The sequence below is a fragment of the Pleurodeles waltl genome, chromosome 11 (assembly GCF_031143425.1).
Source record: "Pleurodeles waltl isolate 20211129_DDA chromosome 11, aPleWal1.hap1.20221129, whole genome shotgun sequence".
NCBI classification, from domain to species: domain Eukaryota; kingdom Metazoa; phylum Chordata; class Amphibia; order Caudata; family Salamandridae; genus Pleurodeles; species Pleurodeles waltl.
In genome coordinates, this window is record NC_090450.1 from 818,369,622 (window position 1) to 818,388,698 (window position 19,077).

A 19,077-nucleotide genomic window follows, 5' to 3' on the forward strand; every position below is an offset into this window, starting at 1 on the left:
ACATGGGAAAAAACATCTACCACGCATAAACAATCTCCTTTATGAATTGGTTTGTCTACTGTCACTATCTTGTACTTTTCAAACCTAAGGACATATTAACCCATAAACATCTAGGAAGCAAACGGAGAAAAACCACGAGAACATCCAAGCCTCCAAGTTACCTCAGTACTAGCTCCGTGTTGAGAGAGCGTCATGGTAAAGGGTATCTTTGAAATCAATATCGGTAGCCATGAATCACAATGGCTAGCAATCAGGACTGGAGAGTTATGAGAGTTCATATCAGTATCTGCTGTACAGTTTGCAGCTCATCAAAACAACGCATGCTGCAAGGGTGACAGAAAGGCAAAAAAAAAAAAAAAAAAAAAAAAAAAAACTTATTTTGCCAGGATGTTTGTTTTGGTACTTGCTAATCTTATGATCCTGTAAAATCTTGGTGAAGAAAAAAAAGAACCTGTAGCATGAACGTTGAGAGTGAATCAAACATTTTGGCTGTTGCAAATCTCACCACACTGAGGACATTTACCTGCATTATCTTGTCTCTGGGTAAACTGACTCAAAATGAACAAGGTGAGGATTGAATCATGGGAACCTTGAATCAAGCAAGAGGATGTCAGACAACATCCTATTGCTCTGGTAACCATGTATTACCTTCTGATGCTATGAGGCCATGTACATGGCCTCTCCAGGCAAGGAGAGGCATCCATTTCCCACCTCAAAATAAAAATTACATAAATAATAAGGACTTGCACCCAAGTGGGGTGGTGTTGTGAGATGAGGCTAATCAGTTAAATTGCCAGAAACAGCTTAACAGCTTGACGAAAGGTGCTCAGTCATTTTTCCCTGAAGCTTCCAGTGTCTCAGAGATGCAACATTTTCAACTTATGCCATGGTGCTGTACAGAAGGAGCCAAATTAACAGTGAGCGGGCAATTGCTCAGTACTGGAAACAGCCAAGCCAAATCTTAACTGTGTTTACTCCTGTCACCATCTCCACCTGGGCTTCTTCTCAGCAAAAGTAGATGCAGACCTTTTGCTTGACAAAGGCTTTAATCTATTTAAAATAATCTGGACTTTGATTGGCTTACTTTGTTAGTTGCCAGCAAGTTTCATTTCTGAAATTGGATGCTTTTGTAGCCACTGGTAGAGGCTCACTTTAACCTACCTCATCCATGTCTTGTACTTGTGTATCCTGGTCAAGCTGAGATGTTGACTCAGAAGCTGCTGCTGATGCGGCTGTTGACTTCTTCTCCTCCTTCGGCTCGTCTTCATCATCTGACTCCACCTCCATTTCTACATCCTCGCTCTCTCCAAACTTCTCATAGCGCTCCTGAATTAGTATCCGAGCCCCCAGCTCTTCTGGGGTAGTTGGAGGAGGAAAGTTTCCTGCAAGGAAGATAGTTATACATTTCCTTAAGTAAAAGAAAAAATCTATAACTAAATGTACACAGTAGGGCACTTTTTCAAAGTAACAAATATAAAGAAGAGTAACAATGTTACCAATGGTTATACTGTGGAACGATCTAGTACTGTCCACACACATTATGGGAACTGTCATGACAGTAATCTGCATTTTGCTTTATGCCTTCCAGAGGTCTCCTAAAGGAGCTAGTGTATGGAAAAGAGGAGCCATGTGAGAAGAAAGAGTGAACAAGTTAAAGGGAATAAATGTTCTTGAAAAGCCAACTTTCTCTTGGTCAGTAGAGGAGGTGCAGTAATTATTCTGCCAGTCTCTTTATGGATATGAATCCTTGATTGTCTCTCATCCATGATTTCAAGGATGGGTTGAATCTCTGTGTCCTCAGAAACATAATCAGATGGTCTATATGACTGTTCATCAAGTGATTTTGAGCTCTGCTTAAGATGGCTTGAAAGTCCTTGTTCTTCCGAATAAGAAGGCTTTTTCGGCTCCAAAGATGCTAGGTTTTTCAGGCTCGAAAATACAGCCGGTTGTTTCAGCTCCGAAGCAGGACGTTGAGGCTTCGACTCCGAAGAGTGGGGACGCCGACTCGGTTCGGAAGTTGAGCTTTTGGTGGCCATGCTAGACTCCGGCATTGATGGAGGTGTGGCATTTTTCGGCAACTAACCCAAAGGTCGGTTGACGAGAATCTTCTTTTGGGTCAAACCATGGCTCTCTGGCAGTGGTGCACCCAAGGCCTTTGGGCCTCTGAGGACTTTTTATGAGTGGGCGTAGGGGCAGTCGTACTCACGTGCTGACCAGGAGTGATAAGTCTATCTTCCTCCGAGTCTTCTTCAGAGTCAGTGTCTCTGATGGAAACTGCCGTCTGCCCCTGTTGTTCTTCCATGGTGTCGATATGTTTGGTACTCTTCAACGCCATTTCCAGTCTCCTGGCTCTCCGATCACGCAGGGTCTTTTTGGATCAAAATGATTGACAGGCCTCGCAATCCTCTTCTCTGTGATTGGAGGAAAGACACAGATTACATACAAGGTGTTGGTCTGTGTACAGAAATTTTGTGTGGCATCGTGGACAAAATCTAAATGGAGTCTGAGCCATCAGGCTTCGACGTGGTGGACCTGAACAGGCCTGAGTCGGACGCACGCGCCCAGAAGGGCAAAATTTATTTTTCGATGGTACTATCGGATCGAGTCCAGGTCGAAAGGCGATTGAAACAATACAGACGGTTAAGAAGTTATCTAAAGTTTCCGATTCGAAATCTCAGAGCAAAAGGAAACATGTTCGACCCCAACAGCGGAAAGAAAACAATCTAAAAACTGAGTCAACGTCCATGCGCAATATGACCGAGAGGAGGAGTCACTCAATCCTGTGACTCCGAAAAGACTTCTTAGAAGAAAAAAAAACTTGTAACACTCCGAGCCCAACACTAGATGGCGTAATAAGGCGTAGCATGTGTATCTGCAGCAACAAATGCCATCGAACACACATACTATATAAATAATGGCTACTGGTTAATCTTTTCAGGAAGATGGAGTAGTTGGGAAAAACCCTCAGCATGGAAGTTTATAAAGACAGGAATAGATATATTCTTGAATAAGTATGGACTTGTCATCAGACCCAAGAGAAGAATTTTCATGAAGTGATGTAGCTAATACGCAATGATAAACACAAAGTATTAGGTGCAAATTTTCAATTAAGATGCAAAATGATGCACCTTGAAGGGAAATATAGTAATCTGTATGTTAGGATGTGATATTCTGATATCAGCAGTGCAATAAAAATGCTCATTTTTATTCCTGCTACACAGTTTTGTGTGTCAGACGAGAAAGTTACTTTGAACAATCTCCACAGGAACATGGATCCTATTGAACCAAAAAGAACAAAGCAGATAAGATCAGAACAAGTTCCTATGTTTGAGAGGATTGGTTTAAAAGCTTAGGTTCCAAATAAAACACTACAGATGGCAATCGTTCAGAAACTTCTCTCTTCAATCACATGTTGTCCAGCAAAATAAAAAAAGGCACCAATATATCTTTGGAACTATCACTGGCAAATGAGGAAAGAATAAATGTAGTATTATTGTGCATACATTCAAATGCTTGAATCAGAATAGCAAGATGTATCACATATTAATATCATAACACTGCATATTGTGGTTAATAATCAATTGCTCCATCTTTATCTGAAAAGATGACAGAGTACTGCTCATCGCACCAAGATATCCGTCTTTCAGGCATACTAACAAGAGTGGTGAGCGAAGGTATTGCAATTCATCTAACAAAGCTGCTCGAATGAGGTCTGTAATGTGCACTCCTGTGGAGAGGGTCGCTGACACAGCCATATTCCTGGATGAGTGTGATTTCTGCCTTTATCAGAAGATGTCCTGCTTTGAGGGACAAAGTAATTGCTGCTGCTCAAATCCTGAATCTCAAGATTCCTTGCTTGGCTATAAGGTATCCTTTATTTGGATAGGAGAACAATACAGGTAACCAATAGGACTGTCTGAATTATTTTGTTCTGCCCAGAAAGTATTCTAGACATCTGCATTTGAAAAATAAGTGTGGGAAGCTTTCTGCAGCACCTGCAGGTTTCTAGAAAAATTATTTAAGGACACTCAGTTCATTAAGTTGGAATTCCACTGTAACTGTAGTTAAAATCAGTGGCTCTGTGTGTAGTCACCTTGTCTTTAGAGACCTTCATGGAAGGTTCTTCAACTATAAATGCCTGTGTTTTGCACACTCTCCTAGCCGAAGTAAGGAGAAATATTAGTGCAGTTTTCCAGGAGGGATATTTAAGCCCGACTCTGTTGATTAGCTCAACATGGATTCTCCATTCTCTGTTGAAGCCAGATGTTTCATGCAGAAAAGTTGCAAGGCTGTATACATTTTAATATAATAACTGAAGTCCTATGGAACAACTTTAAACTCCATTAGGAGCCAACAGAAAGAGCAGAGAGATGATGGTCCATGAGGAGATATTTTGTCAATAGATCAAAACAAGCCACCTATAACAGCCGCCAAGCTGAAGGACAGAGAAAAATCTAAGAGTGTTACTCACTGAACCAAAAGTAAGCTAGCAAAATTATGCCCACTACCGAAGCCCATGACCTACCCAAAACCAAGTGTTGTGCAATCGGAAAATGCACACAAGGGAAAGCCTGTCAATCCATCCGGATCAGACAAGAACAGCAGATTCCAAATGGTGCCTGTTGGTTGCTAATTCAAAGGAGCAGGATCTGTCTCACAACTCACTTCAATAACCATTCAAGTGAGTCATGACTATACCAGCTATACATTACACCTCCTTTACTTTCTGTTCATCACAGCACTTTCAAAAATCCTCACTACTTGTGATACAATATCTCACTTCAGCCTTCAAGACCCTATGTTGGCTTTCTCCTCTCCTAGCTTCTCGAGTGCTACAGAGCTCTAATCCCGCTCTTATTTGTTAGACCTTATTATTTTTGTATGCGGTAAGAAGATAATTAGCAGACAAAATGAATTTGGGATCGTAGGTGGTCCCTGGGATCTGGAATGTTTGCTGAGCTGTAGGGTCTGTTTTGGGAAGCATACCTTAAGAGCCTGGTCTGAAGGCACAGTAACAGTAATTTAGTAAAGCAGAACAATGCATGACAATGAAGGGTCTTGTAAACAAGGATCATAGTGTAGAACTCAAACACTTGGTAGGAACTTCTCCACCCTTCTTTCTGAAGTGCAATATTGACTCATGTGGCTGTACATTTCTACGTTATACTTTAATTTTCTCACCTTGTTCATTAGGTTGATAATCCACAGTTTCTACTACAACAAAGTCATGCCAATCAATCTGTGCATAGGAGACACGTTCCTTTTCCTTTTCCTCCTCCTCTTTTTTCCGTTCCCTCTCCTGAAACTTGGCCCACTCAACACGATATCGTACCTGAGATAAAATGACAGACTAGATTAAGTGAAACGAGCAAACAAATTATTATTATTTTTTTTAATGTGTGCATCATGAGTGAGCTCTCTTTGGGAACAGTCCCAAAACACTAACGATACTGCACACAAACGCAGACAACCACCTGATAAAGTGAGTGACAGGACATGCAAAACCAACAGATGCACCAAGCATGCAAGCCTGCAACTTATAAGCACACTTAGAAGCATTGTGCCAATGCCACCAACACCCTTTGCATTCCACATCTCTGAATTTCTGCAGTGATGATGCAATAGTCATATCTTGTTGTGGTACTGAGCATTAATTAACCGCTTAGGTACAGAAGGCGTGATTGAGGGAGGGGCAGAATGGGGCATTAGCCACCAGGAAGTTGTAGGAAGCTGGGTTCTGGTTTCATTAAGCCCCTCCTTAGACACAGTAAGTGAACAGAGAAGTCATAGCTACATGATGACTTTACTGAAAATTTTAATGTTTGGTATCAAACATCTCTTATTAATAAACTCTCACTGATTCCAGTGATGGCTTTAATACATGCATTGAGAGGGCACCTTAGAGGTGACCCCTGAAAACCTACTAACTGCTGGTGAGATCATGGACTAGTTCTAGCCAGTCTGCCATCAAAAGACGAGAACCTGACACCCCACCCACCCCCACCCAAGGGTGAGAGCCTTTGCTTCCTGGAGGTCCAAAACAAAGCCTATTCTGGGAGAGGTGTTCACACACCCCTCCCAAGAAAATGAGCTTCAAGTCTGCAGTCCAAGGCAGGAAGCTTCAAAAAAGCCCACCATCTTTGGTATGCAGAACTGGCCTTCCTCAGAGGGAGACGCTGACCCTCCTGCCCCAGGGCCCACTTGGCACCTGGATAGGCAGGATAATTAGCTATGCAGGAGGCGTGGTATATTTCCAGGCTGGACACACCCCTACGGCGACCAGCCTGAAATGAACACAGCCTCAGGAATTCTGCCATCTTCTGCAGGATAGAATTAGGAATTCTGAGCCAGGGTGATACCCACTCCACAAAGTAAGTAGTCATCTAGGGGGTGTAGTGACACCAAGGATAGGTAGCCCATTGGCTACTACTCTTCACTCTCCTAATGCCCCCTAAATTGAGTATTTAGGGGACCCACTGATACCAGGTCCTCAGATCTTCGCTGGACACAAAAGAAGGGAGTGGACAAAGAGGAATGACGACCATAGAACCAAGAAGCACAACTGACTTGGCGACAACCCTGCTAGCCTGCCTATTGCACTCAACCCTCAAGGAGCAATAAACCTGTCCTGCCACTACAGCCTCCAAGAAACCAGGAGAGCTGCCAGTGCTTCGCCAATTGCCAAGAAGAACTCCCTTGGAGCAGAGGTGCTGCTTCCCCACATCTGCAGGAAACCCAAGAAAGAACTGAGGACCAGGACAGCAAAAAAACAGACATCGGACAGCACAGTACCACTGCACCCGAGTCGCCTAGCCTGAGCTGAAGTGGGCCAACGGTGTCAATGTGGTTCCCAAGCTCTCCAGAGACAAAGCCCACCTTGTGCCTGCCCACTGCAGACTTCGCGATGGTGTCTGCAGCCTGTTTCTGCAGACCCCCCCCCCCCCCCCAAACCACAAGCAGCAGACCCAACACCAAAAGACACCACTGCACCAGAGTGCCACAGCCCGAGGAGGAGTGAACCAACGGTGTCCCCACGTGCCCGAGGACCTCAAGGGTCGATGCCCTCTGTGGGTTTCCCCACACTGCCTTTCCAGCCCCAGCTTGCAGCAACTTTGTGACTAGACTGTTTCCTATTGAAGTGAATGGGATACCCGATGCCGTAACATGTTGCTGCACCCAGACGCCCTAGGTGAACTGTTGGTGTGGCCTTGGACTTTACCCAATACTCACTTCAAGTCCAGAAGAACAGTCCTGTATGTTGTTGCAAAATGCCCGTATGTAGTGTCAGTTTCTATCCCATAGGATAACAATAGGGCACCAAAGGCTGTAAAACACCTCTGAACCTGGATGCCTCAGTACCTCCTTAAATGAACGGTTGGTGCTGCTTTGGACCCTGCCCCACACTTACATTACCTCCAGAAGAACACTCGAGTAGGTCATCACTAAGTGCCCGAATGTAGTAAATGTTTCTTTTCCCATAGGACAACATTTGGGTACCCCACGCAGAAAAGCACTTGTGCACCCGGATGCCCCAGTGCCGACCTGTTGCCACTGCTTTGGACCTTGCCCCATACTTACCTTAACTTCAGAGGATTGGTTCAATAAGTCGCTGCTATGTACCAGTATGCAGTATGATTCCCCTGTAGGATAACTTTTGAAAATTGTAAAGATTCATAACTTCAAAAAAGTACTCACCTGAATCAAATCTTCGTATCAAAATTTATATAAAATTACTTTTTTTTTTTTATATATTGGTGTTGGATGTCCTTACTGAGTATTTGGCTCACTTACTGCCTATATGTGTCTGTGCAATATACACTTAGCACTACCCACTGATATGCCTAACAGCTCGCCCATACTACCACAAGAGAGAGCATTTGGGGTGTCATTTGTGCCTCTGTTATAACTGAGATTTACTAGGACAGTGTACCTCATTATGGTCCACTATACAAAGACCAGATTTGTGCAGGAGTGTCTTTTAAAAACAAAATAGAACAGGGCCTTTCTGTCCAGGCATCAGTCCACCCTTCCATCCCTGAAACCCAGCCGGTCTACCCCACTGGGGAGTGAAAGATGGGATATTGCACTCATACACCATCTAGTCTTTTGTGCATACTAAGCAATATAGTGGGATATTAGGCCCCTGCGTCCTCCATCGTTAAACATGCTCAATGTCGGACTTCACAATTGCACAGAGGGCAGTTTATTTTTGTCATGGACTGCACCAAGTACACCTGATTAAGGATGCAGTGAGGTGCAAACATGGACAGTGTGTCAATGTGTAATTCAGGCTCAGGGATTTGTTTCTATGACGAGTAGAGTTTGGGGGGGAAGGGGCAAGCCATCCCAAACATTTTTCACAACCTCAATCCCATTCCTTAGACCCCAAACAACCCCCCCATCCCCCTTCCCCTGGATTCGGAGTTTTGAAATGCAGCCATCCCTATGGCAGGAGAAAGGAAATCTGGATTTTTTGGATATAGTTTAGACAGATGGGCCGGCAAGAAGGGAACAGACTCCCACATCTGTCTCATCCAGGTAGCAGAAAAACTACCTGGGGCAGGACTACATGCCAAGCTGTAACACCCACAGCCACAAACCAAGCTGCTGCTTATGATGATTTTTTTGTTGTGTGCTCACCATGCATCACGCCATGGGATAAAATTCTATGGATGAAAACTGGATATGAAGGTAGGCTATGCATTTTTTTTAAACAATTAAATGTCCCCAAAAATGGTGATGCACTATTGGTACAAGGGATTTTCAAAGCTATTTTTAATACAGAAGTAAACCGAAAGAGACTCAAACTGTGTCACCACTACATTCCACCAAAATGGTTTTCAATCCACTGAATTCTGAAACATGGTTTTACTTACTGAAAACTAAAACTAGGGCTTTTATTGGCTCAAACTCCTGTCTAGGAGAACAGGTTAAGGGCTTCATTGAAATGTTCATCAAATAACATGGTCGACATTTCTTATGGATCAATTTCATTAAAAAAAAGAATAGTCCAATTCCTGCTATTTAAACTACTACAAACTGGTAAAACTAGGAGCAAGTAACCACTTAATACAATTAATTTAAGGACCTTCTTTTTTTCCCCAAACAGAAATGGTTCATTGATATCACACAGAGAAGCTGGGAGAACCCACTCCAGGGAGCCCCAGGACTAGCAGGTGCGTCTGTGCCCACAGCATAGGGGCTGAGGTCTTTTACTTCTACTGTCCTGGGGCACCATCATAACCTGTCCCTCAGTGGGGGCACGCGTTGAACAGTCCAAGGCTTCTTGGGGTTTATATGGCTCAAATTACGAACAGTAACCCCAATAAGCTGACTGTCCAGTAAAATACTCACTTTCCTGATAAAAGTAATATTTAACATACAAAGTTTATCAATACACACAACATATATGAATAGCACACTAAAAATCCACAGTCTATTAATGTTTGTGCACTACTGTTGTCCTGGGCAGTGTACCAGAGTCTCCCCTTTCCTTCTTACAGGGAGGGTCATTCTCCATTCGGTAATGGAGGGGACCTTCAGATGAGGCCCATTATAGTTCTCATGAGGGAAAGTCAAGTTCTATCCTTAAGTGTCAATTTGTGCAGCACTACGTCCTAAGTTCGTGCAAGCCCCAACTAGACCAGTATTATTTGACCCAGGGCAGTGGGTTAGTTCAGGAATGTAGGAAGTTGGCTCTGTATGTGCTATTTCAAAGTAAGGAATAGCATGCACAGAGTCCAAGGGTTCCCCTTAGAGGTAAAATAGTGGTAAAAATAGATAATACTAATGCTCTATTTTGTGGTAGTGTGGTCGAGCAGTAGGCTTATCCAAGGAGTAGTGTTAAGCATTTGTTGTACATACACATAGACAATAAATGAGGTACACACACTCAGAGACAAATCCAGCCAATAGGTTTTTGTATAGAAAAATATCTTTTCTTAGTTTATTTTAAGAACCACAGGTTCAAATTTAACATGTAATATCTTGTTCGAAAGGTATTGCAGGTAAGTACTTTAGGAACTTCAAATCATAAAAATTGCATGTATACTTTTCAAGTTATTGACAAATAGCTGTTTTAAAAGTGGACACAGTGCAATTTTCACAGTTCCTGGGGGAGGTAAGTTTTTGTTAGTTTTACCAGGTAAGTAGGACACTTACAGGGTTCAGTTCTTGGTCCAAGGTAGCCCACCGTTGGGGGTTCAGAGCAACCCCAAAGTCACCACACCAGCAGCTCAGGGCCGGTCAGGTGCAGAGTTCAAAGTGGTGCCCAAAACACATAGGCTAGAATGGAGAGAAGGGGGTGCCCCGGTTCCGGTCTGCTTGCAGGTAAGTACCCGCGTCTTCGGAGGGCAGACCAGAGGGGTTTTGTAGGGCACCGGGGGGGACACAAGTCCACACAGAAATTTCACCCTCAGCAGCGCGGGGGCGGCCGGGTGCAGTGTAGGAACAGGCGTCGGGTTCGCAATGTTAGTCTATGAGAGATCTCGGGATCTCTTCAGCGCTGCAGGCAGGCAAAGGGGGGATTCCTCGGGGAAACCTCCACTTGGGCAAGGGAGAGGGACTCCTGGGGGTCACTTCTCCAGTGAAAGTCCGGTCCTTCAGGTCCTGGGGGCTGCGGGTGCAGGGTCTCTCCCAGGCGTCGGGTTTTGGATTCAAGGAGTCGCGGTCAGGGGAAGCCTCGGGATTCCCTCTGCAGGCGGCGCTGTGGGGGCTCAGGGGGGACAGGTTTTTGTACTCACAGTCTTAGAGTAGTCCTGGGGTCCCTCCTGAGGTGTTGGATCGCCACCAGCCGAGTCGGGGTCGCCGGGTGCAGTGTTGCAAGTCTCACGCTTCTTGCGGGGAGCTTGCAGGGTTCTTTAAAGCTGCTGGAAACAAAGTTGCAGCTTTTCTTGGAGCAGGTCCGCTGTCCTCGGGAGTTTCTTGTCTTTTCGAAGCAGGGGCAGTCCTCAGAGGATGTCGAGGTCGCTGGTCCCTTTGGAAGGCGTCGCTGGAGCAGGATCTTTGGAAGGCAGGAGACAGGCCGGTGAGTTTCTGGAGCCAAGGCAGTTGTCGTCTTCTGGTCTTCCTCTGCAGGGGTTTTCAGCTAGGCAGTCCTTCTTCTTGTAGTTGCAGGAATCTAATTTTCTAGGGTTCAGGGTAGCCCTTAAATACTAAATTTAAGGGCGTGTTTAGGTCTGGGGGGTTAGTAGCCAATGGCTACTAGCCCTGAGGGTGGGTACACCCTCTTTGTGCCTCCTCCCAAGGGGAGGGGGTCACAATCCTAACCCTATTGGGGGAATCCTCCATCTGCAAGATGGAGGATTTCTAAAAGTTAGAGTCACCTCAGCTCAGGACACCTTAGGGGCTGTCCTGACTGGCCAGTGACTCCTCCTTGTTGCTTTCTTTGTTCCCTCCAGCCTTGCCGCCAAAAGTGGGGGCCGTGGCCGGAGGGGGCGGGCAACTCCACTAAGCTGGAGTGCCCTGCTGGGCTGTGACAAAGGGGTGAGCCTTTGAGGCTCACCGCCAGGTGTTACAGCTCCTGCCTGGGGGAGGTGTTAGCATCTCCACCCAGTGCAGGCTTTGTTACTGGCCTCAGAGTGACAAAGGCACTCTCCCCATGGGGCCAGCAACATGTCTCTAGTGTGGCAGGCTGCTGGAACCAGTCAGCCTACACAGATAGTTGGTTAAGTTTCAGGGGGCACCTCTAAGGTGCCCTCTGTGGTGTATTTTACAATAAAATGTACACTGGCATCAGTGTGCATTTATTGTGCTGAGAAGTTTGATACCAAACTTCCCAGTTTTCAGTGTAGCCATTATGGTGCTGTGGAGTTCGTGTAAAACAGACTCCCAGACCATATACTCTTATGGCTACCCTGCACTTACAATGTCTAAGGTTTTGTTTAGACACTGTAGGGGCACAGTGCTCATGCACTGGTACCCTCACCTATGGTATAGTGCACCCTGCCTTAGGGCTGTAAGGCCTGCTAGAGGGGTGTCTTACCTATACTGCATAGGCAGTGAGAGGCTGGCATGGCACCCTGAGGGGAGTGCCATGTCGACTTACTCATTTTGTTCTCACTAGCACACACAGGCTTGTAAGCAGTGTGTCTGTGCTGAGTGAGGGGTCTCTAGGGTGGCATAAGACATGCTGCAGCCCTTAGAGACCTTTCTTGGCATCAGGGCCCTTGGTACTAGAAGTACCAGTTACAAGGGACTTATCTGAATGCCAGGGTGTGCCAATTGTGGATACAATGGTACATTTTAGGTGAAGGAACACTGGTGCTGGGGCCTGGTTAGCAGGGTCCCAGCACACTTCTCAGTCAAGTCAGCATCAGTATCAGGCAAAAAGTGGGGGGTAACTGCAACAGGGAGCCATTTCTTTACAAGGAAGAATGGAGTCACGTCTTCTTGGGCTCTGGCTTTTCGATGTGAGGAAGTCGCGGTGTCTTGTGGTGTCACCAGTGTTGAATTTGGACGTCTCCTCTGTAGATTCCTCAGATGTCGGTAAACGTTAACAAGGGTGGTGGTCTCTATGTCAGGTCTCTCTTGGTTAATACTTTGGCAGGGATCCTCTATGTACAATGTTCTAGGGAGACAGCCCTAAGCTTTACGGCTGCCAACACCTGGCATACAGAGGTTGTCAACTTACTCCGCCACAAGATTGGCAGCCCTAACTTTCATGATGGCCACAATCTGGCATATGTGGGTCGCCGACTTTCCACAAGAAGGGCAGATTGCTCAATAGCTGCCAATTTTTCAGTTTCCTAAGTGTGACATTTCTAAGGTTTCATTGCACTTATCAGTGACAATCAACTGCCAAATGCGTGATACTTAGAATTACACTTTCTTGCGAGTAAAACCAAGCAATAAAGTAGACTACAAGATATAAATATCAGAAATTACATGTTGAACAATGAGAAGCTCTAAAATATCTTGAAACTAATGCAAAACTGCTGAAAGTATGGGAGACTGGATGCATTTATATTTGCTGCAGGCAAGGTTTGTGGTAATATCAGGGAAATTAACAGTAAACCTTGCCACATGAAACCCAACAGGTCCACAAACTGTCAAAAAATTCTACCCACACTCTGAACCTATCACACCTACCTGTTAGGGATTGTACTGGCCACCAAGTGACAAGAAAAAAACAGAAAGCTGCAGCCCAACACCTCATTCGCACTGTAGGTGTTTTGCAAAGTATGGGAGACAGCGTGCAGATTAGACCTTGGTGCAGGAAAGACTTGTGGTAATATCAGAAAAATCAACAGTAAAACCCAGTGCAGTAATCCCAAGAGACACAACAACAACAAAAAAAAGAAAGCCCATAACACTTTCACTTCAGAGACTGCTTCACTGCTGGGAGTGGAAGGAAAAGTAAACTGCTGCCTCAATGTCTCAACAAGGTATGGATGGGAGCACGTGAGCATTTAAGCCTGCTACAGGCAAGTTTTGATGTAAAATCAGGGAAATCAACAGTAAAACCCAGCTCAAGAGGCAATAGATCAAAATATGCCAGCCCACATCCTGGCCTGCTCAAGACCCTTGTCACTTTTCAGCAGGTCATAAACTTTTTTTGTGCAGTTTTATGTTGCGCCAGCTCAGCCCAAAGGTGCTAAAGCGGTTTAAACGATCACTAGTTACATTAAACAAGTACACATTCATATTATGAACACAGGGAGATTAAGTGAGCTGCCAAGAATCACAAGATGTTGAGCCGACGTCAGGCCTCGAACCTGGTTCAGTTCCGTCAGCAGCTCACTGGCCACATTCTCTTTTCAATGTTATTCCCTTCCCTTTTCTCAAGTGCAAATGACTTACTTAAGACATGTATGGCAAGCTATACTTGTACCTTGAAGCAGCCACATCTGGGATAGGTTGGCTTGCGGCAATGGGAGACCATTATTGTGGCAGGTATAAACTACTATAAATATTGCTCACCTCACACACAGCGTCAGGATAAGGAAACATGGGAAAGTGGCAGAAAATAGGAGGGATGACGACTGCTGCCACTACACAGTGCACTAAGCAGCACAATAACAAAGAAATTCAAGATCTGCCTCCCCCAAAGACCAATCAACTGCAGTGTCAACTGGAAAGCAACAGAAGGCGCTGGTTCCATCTGAAGTAGGCCTGGACTCATTGCTGTTTATTTTGGAAGTGATGCCACCCTCCTGATTCCATCACCATAGCAACAAGTCCCTCTAGAGTGGGCTGGTCACAGTGAGTAAATTGCCTGGAGCTGTGAGCAACGTAGGGCAGCCTTAAAATGCACTGGTTGTCGTTTAACTACATTTTCTGATCACATTCATATGTAGTCACAAGACCTGCATTTTGTGAATAAATCATTTCAGTGATGTGGACAACAGCACTAAAATGTGTCAGTCTAACCCCTGTTATTAGGTACCCGGCAGGGCAGTTGCTGGCATAATCGCAACAGTCCAGATTGGACCAGACTTCATTCAACAGGATCTACTCAACAAGATCCCTATTAGCCCTCGTTCCCTCCAGGTGCACTCTCCTCTTCCACCTTTTCTTATTTCCAGGGTTCGCCAAGCTCAGGGCAAGTGGACCTGACTTACTGTGTGATGGCTCCTCACTCAGCAGACAGACTAGAAGACCTTGGTCTAGAGTCCTGGTTGCAGCAGCTCTAAATATTGGTGATCTTCTATCCATGCTCATGAACAACTCGAGAGACTCATGCTTCCCCTTTAAAGGTTACTTGCCAGACACCGATGTTAATTAGTGCTGGTTCTTCGAAATTCGTGTTCACTCTTTTGAAGTGCCCACTCCTCTGTCCTGTCCTTTTTCAAAGGGACAGTCTGCCACAGCAGGAGAGTCTGCAATTCTGAATGACCCACAAAACAGTCTGAAGTGGCCAGGGATCTTACCTGTCTGTCAGCCTCCACTGATATATGCCTGGCAAATAGTAAAAGGCCTAAACATTCCCTTTATTCTTCACTGGTCCTACAGTGCCAACCTCATCAGAACCACCATCTCGCTTGACAATGAGCCCAGGCCCCACTGATCAGTAACTGTTCCTTTAATCAGAGACTTTTGATGTGCACAGAAGATACTCTGCTCCCTTTCCTCTAGTGTGGGTATTCCTACCTCAGTTGTCAGAAATATCAGCAATCAACATATCTTGTATGGGGTTGCAGTCCTCACCTTCAAATATCCTTTCCAGGATCCACAATGGACAGCACAGACCAGCATGTAATGTTCCACACACAGACAAACATACAATACAGAACACCCATACAAACATTACACTCTGCCAGGTGCTACATACAGTCATCTCGTAGGAGAGTGAAGGACACAGCAGCAAAACATTTACATGAGTGGCCCAGTAGGCACCACTCCTGTGACACGGGTAACAAGGCCTATTCACAATATGGTTAACTATGGAACATAAAACTTGTATACTGCCACTACCACACACGTGTGCCACTTAACTCCTGGCAAGGGAAGTAGCACTCTACCAATATGGGATTGGTGCACCCCCTCTTAGAATAAGACAGGTCTAAGTTATGGCATACACACGTGATCTGTGTTCACCCATGACCAAAAATCAGTACCATGGATCCAGCTATCCATGCAGCTTGAATATTAAGGGTAGGGTATCAAGTTCCTTACAATGCAGGATATGTTTTTGTTCCAACACCAGTCATTCAGGATGAGGAGTATCAGCCAAATTAGTTTTTTAAATGCTAAGCACAAACTGCGTAAATGCCCAGGTGTCTTACTGCTTTGAGGACACCAGTATGTCACAATATGTTGTTAGACGTGTCCTAAGAGATGCGTTTAAGTGCTCTGATAATTGATGCCTTGTGCTAGTAGCCACCCTGTAGTGCAGTTGATGGTATGCGCAAAGTCTCTGGGTAGCCATTCCTGTACAGTGACAGTGGAGGTCAGTGATCACCCATCAGTTACTGAGTAAATGGGTGAATTCTGTGGCTGTTTTGAAACTAAATAGTTTGAAGGACGGGAAGTCTGCCTTGGAGTGGCGAGTATTCAGTTTGTTCTTGAACACAGCAAGATATGGGAGGCACCTGAGTTACTGGCACAATGCAATTAAGAGTACCAACATCTATCACATTAAATGTTTTTTGCACTTGTACCTGGCTAGTACAATCCTGTTTAAGTTTGTTCTTGAATGCAACCAGATAGGTGAGGTTCCTGAGTTCTGGGCACAAGGTAATCCAGAGTTGAGTGCCCAGTACAAGTATCAATCTCAATCCATATTTCCTGCGCTTGTATCCAGTTAGTACAAAACAGTTTAACTTAATGGATCTCCCATCATGGTTGTGTGTGTGTAGGGTGGGAAAAGGGACTGTAAACATTTGGTACCGTGAACCTACAATGATTTGGAGATGGTGCAGGGATGTCTGAAGTTTATTCACTGAGCTGTTGGCAGCCAATAAAGATTTTTGATGGGAGGTGAAATGGGATCCAATAGATTTCTTCAGCTTGAAATAGTCTTGTTGCTTGATTTAGTAAACGCTGAAATGATAATATCTCTTTCTTGTGAGCACTGAAGTAGGAAACATTGCCAAAGTCTATTCTTAATAAGACCAATGACTTGGTCAGTTCAATGTGGTGAGGTGACTGTAGCACTGGGAGTATTGTTCTCAGAGCAAGAAGTAAAAGCTGATGTTTTTAAATGCCAATGAGATTTGGTGGTCCAAAGAAAGATGCATATCAAATCATACTCTTAGGTTCTGTACTGCCTGAACCTAGGTTGCCAGTACATTCGCCGACAGGTGAGGCAAGGTGAAATCTGCAGATCTCCCACTCATAACTGTGGTGTTCAAGCCGTTCAGGAAAACACAGTGCTTTTTCATCCAGCAATTAACTTGTTTTGGGGATGGGCACCGCTGGAAGTGCAGTTAGGCATTGTCAGCGTACATTTGGAATTTAAGCCTGCCCAGTGGCCTCAAGAAAATATTTAACAGTAGGGGAGGTAAAGTTCCCCTGGGCCTCTGCATAACATCCTTCTCATCGGTAAAGAGAAGGAGCCCACTACAATTTGATGACTTTAAAAATTTTTTAAAAATACGGTCGCCAGTTGCGGGTGATACCATGATCCATGAAAGTTTTATACCCATAAAATTAGCATAATACTGTCAATCACCAGATGTACCTCTGTAGTCCGCATAAAAAGGAGAATAAGAAAATGAGTCACCAAGAAACAGATATAAAAGAGCCTCAGGATGGTAAGGAAAACAACAGTACCACAGATAAACACACAAACAATATCATGAAAGCATGTCTATGTACCTGATCTAAAACATCTTTTGGGCTCTCTGCTTCCTTTTTCAATTTAGCCAATAAACCTTTCGGGGGGATCAGGATCTGTAAAAGGAATAAAGAGTAATAAATTAGACAAATCAGTTAATCTTGATCCAAGGGGACTAACCCCAATGCAGCACTTATGCTAAACAAGACTTCTCCTTAATTCCTGCCAGCCCATGATCATACGCACACCAATGATGCATTGTCGTCAAGTCAAGATTTCAACCTTCTCCTACCAGGTTTTCTACACTGGTTCCAGAACAAACTGATTACTAAAACAAACTTAAAACTGCTTCAGCATGCTGACAGACCACAAGGAGGAGTTTCTGCGATACAGCTGTGGGAAAGTGCCCCTTTCTGACATGTTCACCCTTATTTTTGCTTAGTATTTGATGCAATGTTGACAGAAAGTGCACTGGGTTCCTGCTAATCAAGTCCCCAATGCCAGATCTCTTCCCCTAGTTCCCCAGCTAAGTGATGGCTTCACCGAACCCAGAGGCCTTTGGTATCAAACACCTCCTATTAATAAGCCCACGCTGATTCCAGTGATGGATTTCTTAATAAATGCACCCTGAAGGCACCATAGAGGGAGCCCCTGAAAACTTACCAACTACTAGTGTACTGGTGACTTGCTCTGACAGCCTGCCACCGCAGACCAGTTTCATATCCCGTGAAGGTGAGAGCCCAAGCTCTCAGAGGTCAGAAACAAAGCATGCTCTGGACGGAGGTGTTACCACCTCCTTCAAGCAGAATGGCTATTTATCAGCACATTAGGGCAGGAAGCTTCAAAGGCCTTTTCTGCCTTTGTTATGTGACCCTGGCTTCCCAAGTCAGTGGAGATGCAGCCCCCATCCGTTGCCGCGGGCCCATATGGCACCAGGACAGGTGGGAAAATTAGCATATGAGTCGAAGTGTACCCTATCAGGCTAGTTCTACCCCTAAGTTAGCCCACCTGATGTAAACACAAAACTTAACTTCCATCATCTTGTTTTTTGGTGGAATTAGGCTCATTGGGTAAGGGCTACTCCCACTCACCTCAGGAAGTGATCATATAGAGGGTGTTGTCACCCAAACGATAGGCAGCCCATTGGCTATCCCCTGCCACTCCCCGTAGCACCCCTAAATTGAGTATCCAGGTGATATCCCGGATGCCAGGAACGCAGGATTCGACGGGTCCAGAAGACAAGGACAAAAAAAGAGCTGCGAGAAAGCAAAAACAGAATACTTGCTGTGGACTTTAGGTGCCAAACCCTTCCTGTCTGCAACAGTCTCAACAATCATGGCAAAGTGACTCGTCTGGCAGCTGAGCACCTATCAAAAACCCCTGAAGACTGCTAACCCTTTGCAAAATACCAGCAATCTCCCTTGGAGTAGGGGAGCTACTCTCCTGAAGACCACAGGCACTGAAACAGCAGTCTGGTCCAATGACTTGCAGCTCCCCGGCCAGGCTGACGCCGCAGCCACCCTGGAAGTGGTTCCTGTGTCACTGAAGGTCCAACCTGTTGACCCACCAAGACAGAGAGCAACAAGCTCAATCGGAGACCCACAGCACCAATCCCTGGGGTACTGGACCAAAGGCACGTGTAGCTGCAGATACACATGCTGTGCATAGACTACAAAGCAGTAATCCTCCCCAAAGCGGTGGTCAGCCTGTAGGAGCTGAAGTTGTTTGAAATAATGTTCTTAGTGCAGCCTGTCCTACTGTGGCTTGTTGTGTTGCTAACACATCTACACAGTAATGTTTGGTAAACGTATGAGGTGTAGACCAAGTGGCTGCCTTACAAATCTCTGTCATAGTTATGT

General features: G+C 45.0%; 1 protein-coding gene across 1 annotated transcript in view; it reads right to left on the minus strand.

Moving 5' to 3' along the window:
• SF3A1 (splicing factor 3a subunit 1) overlaps positions 1–19,077 on the minus strand; it is a 97,894-nt gene that overhangs the window by 53,615 nt on the left and 25,202 nt on the right. Inside the window, exons 5-7 of the mRNA XM_069214622.1 lie at positions 17,260–17,334; positions 5,182–5,332; positions 1,162–1,382 (exon numbers count right to left, since the gene is read on the minus strand). Of these exons, the coding sequence (XP_069070723.1) occupies positions 1,162–1,382; positions 5,182–5,332; positions 17,260–17,334 (447 nt within the window). The remainder of the gene's footprint in view (positions 1–1,161; positions 1,383–5,181; positions 5,333–17,259; positions 17,335–19,077) is intronic.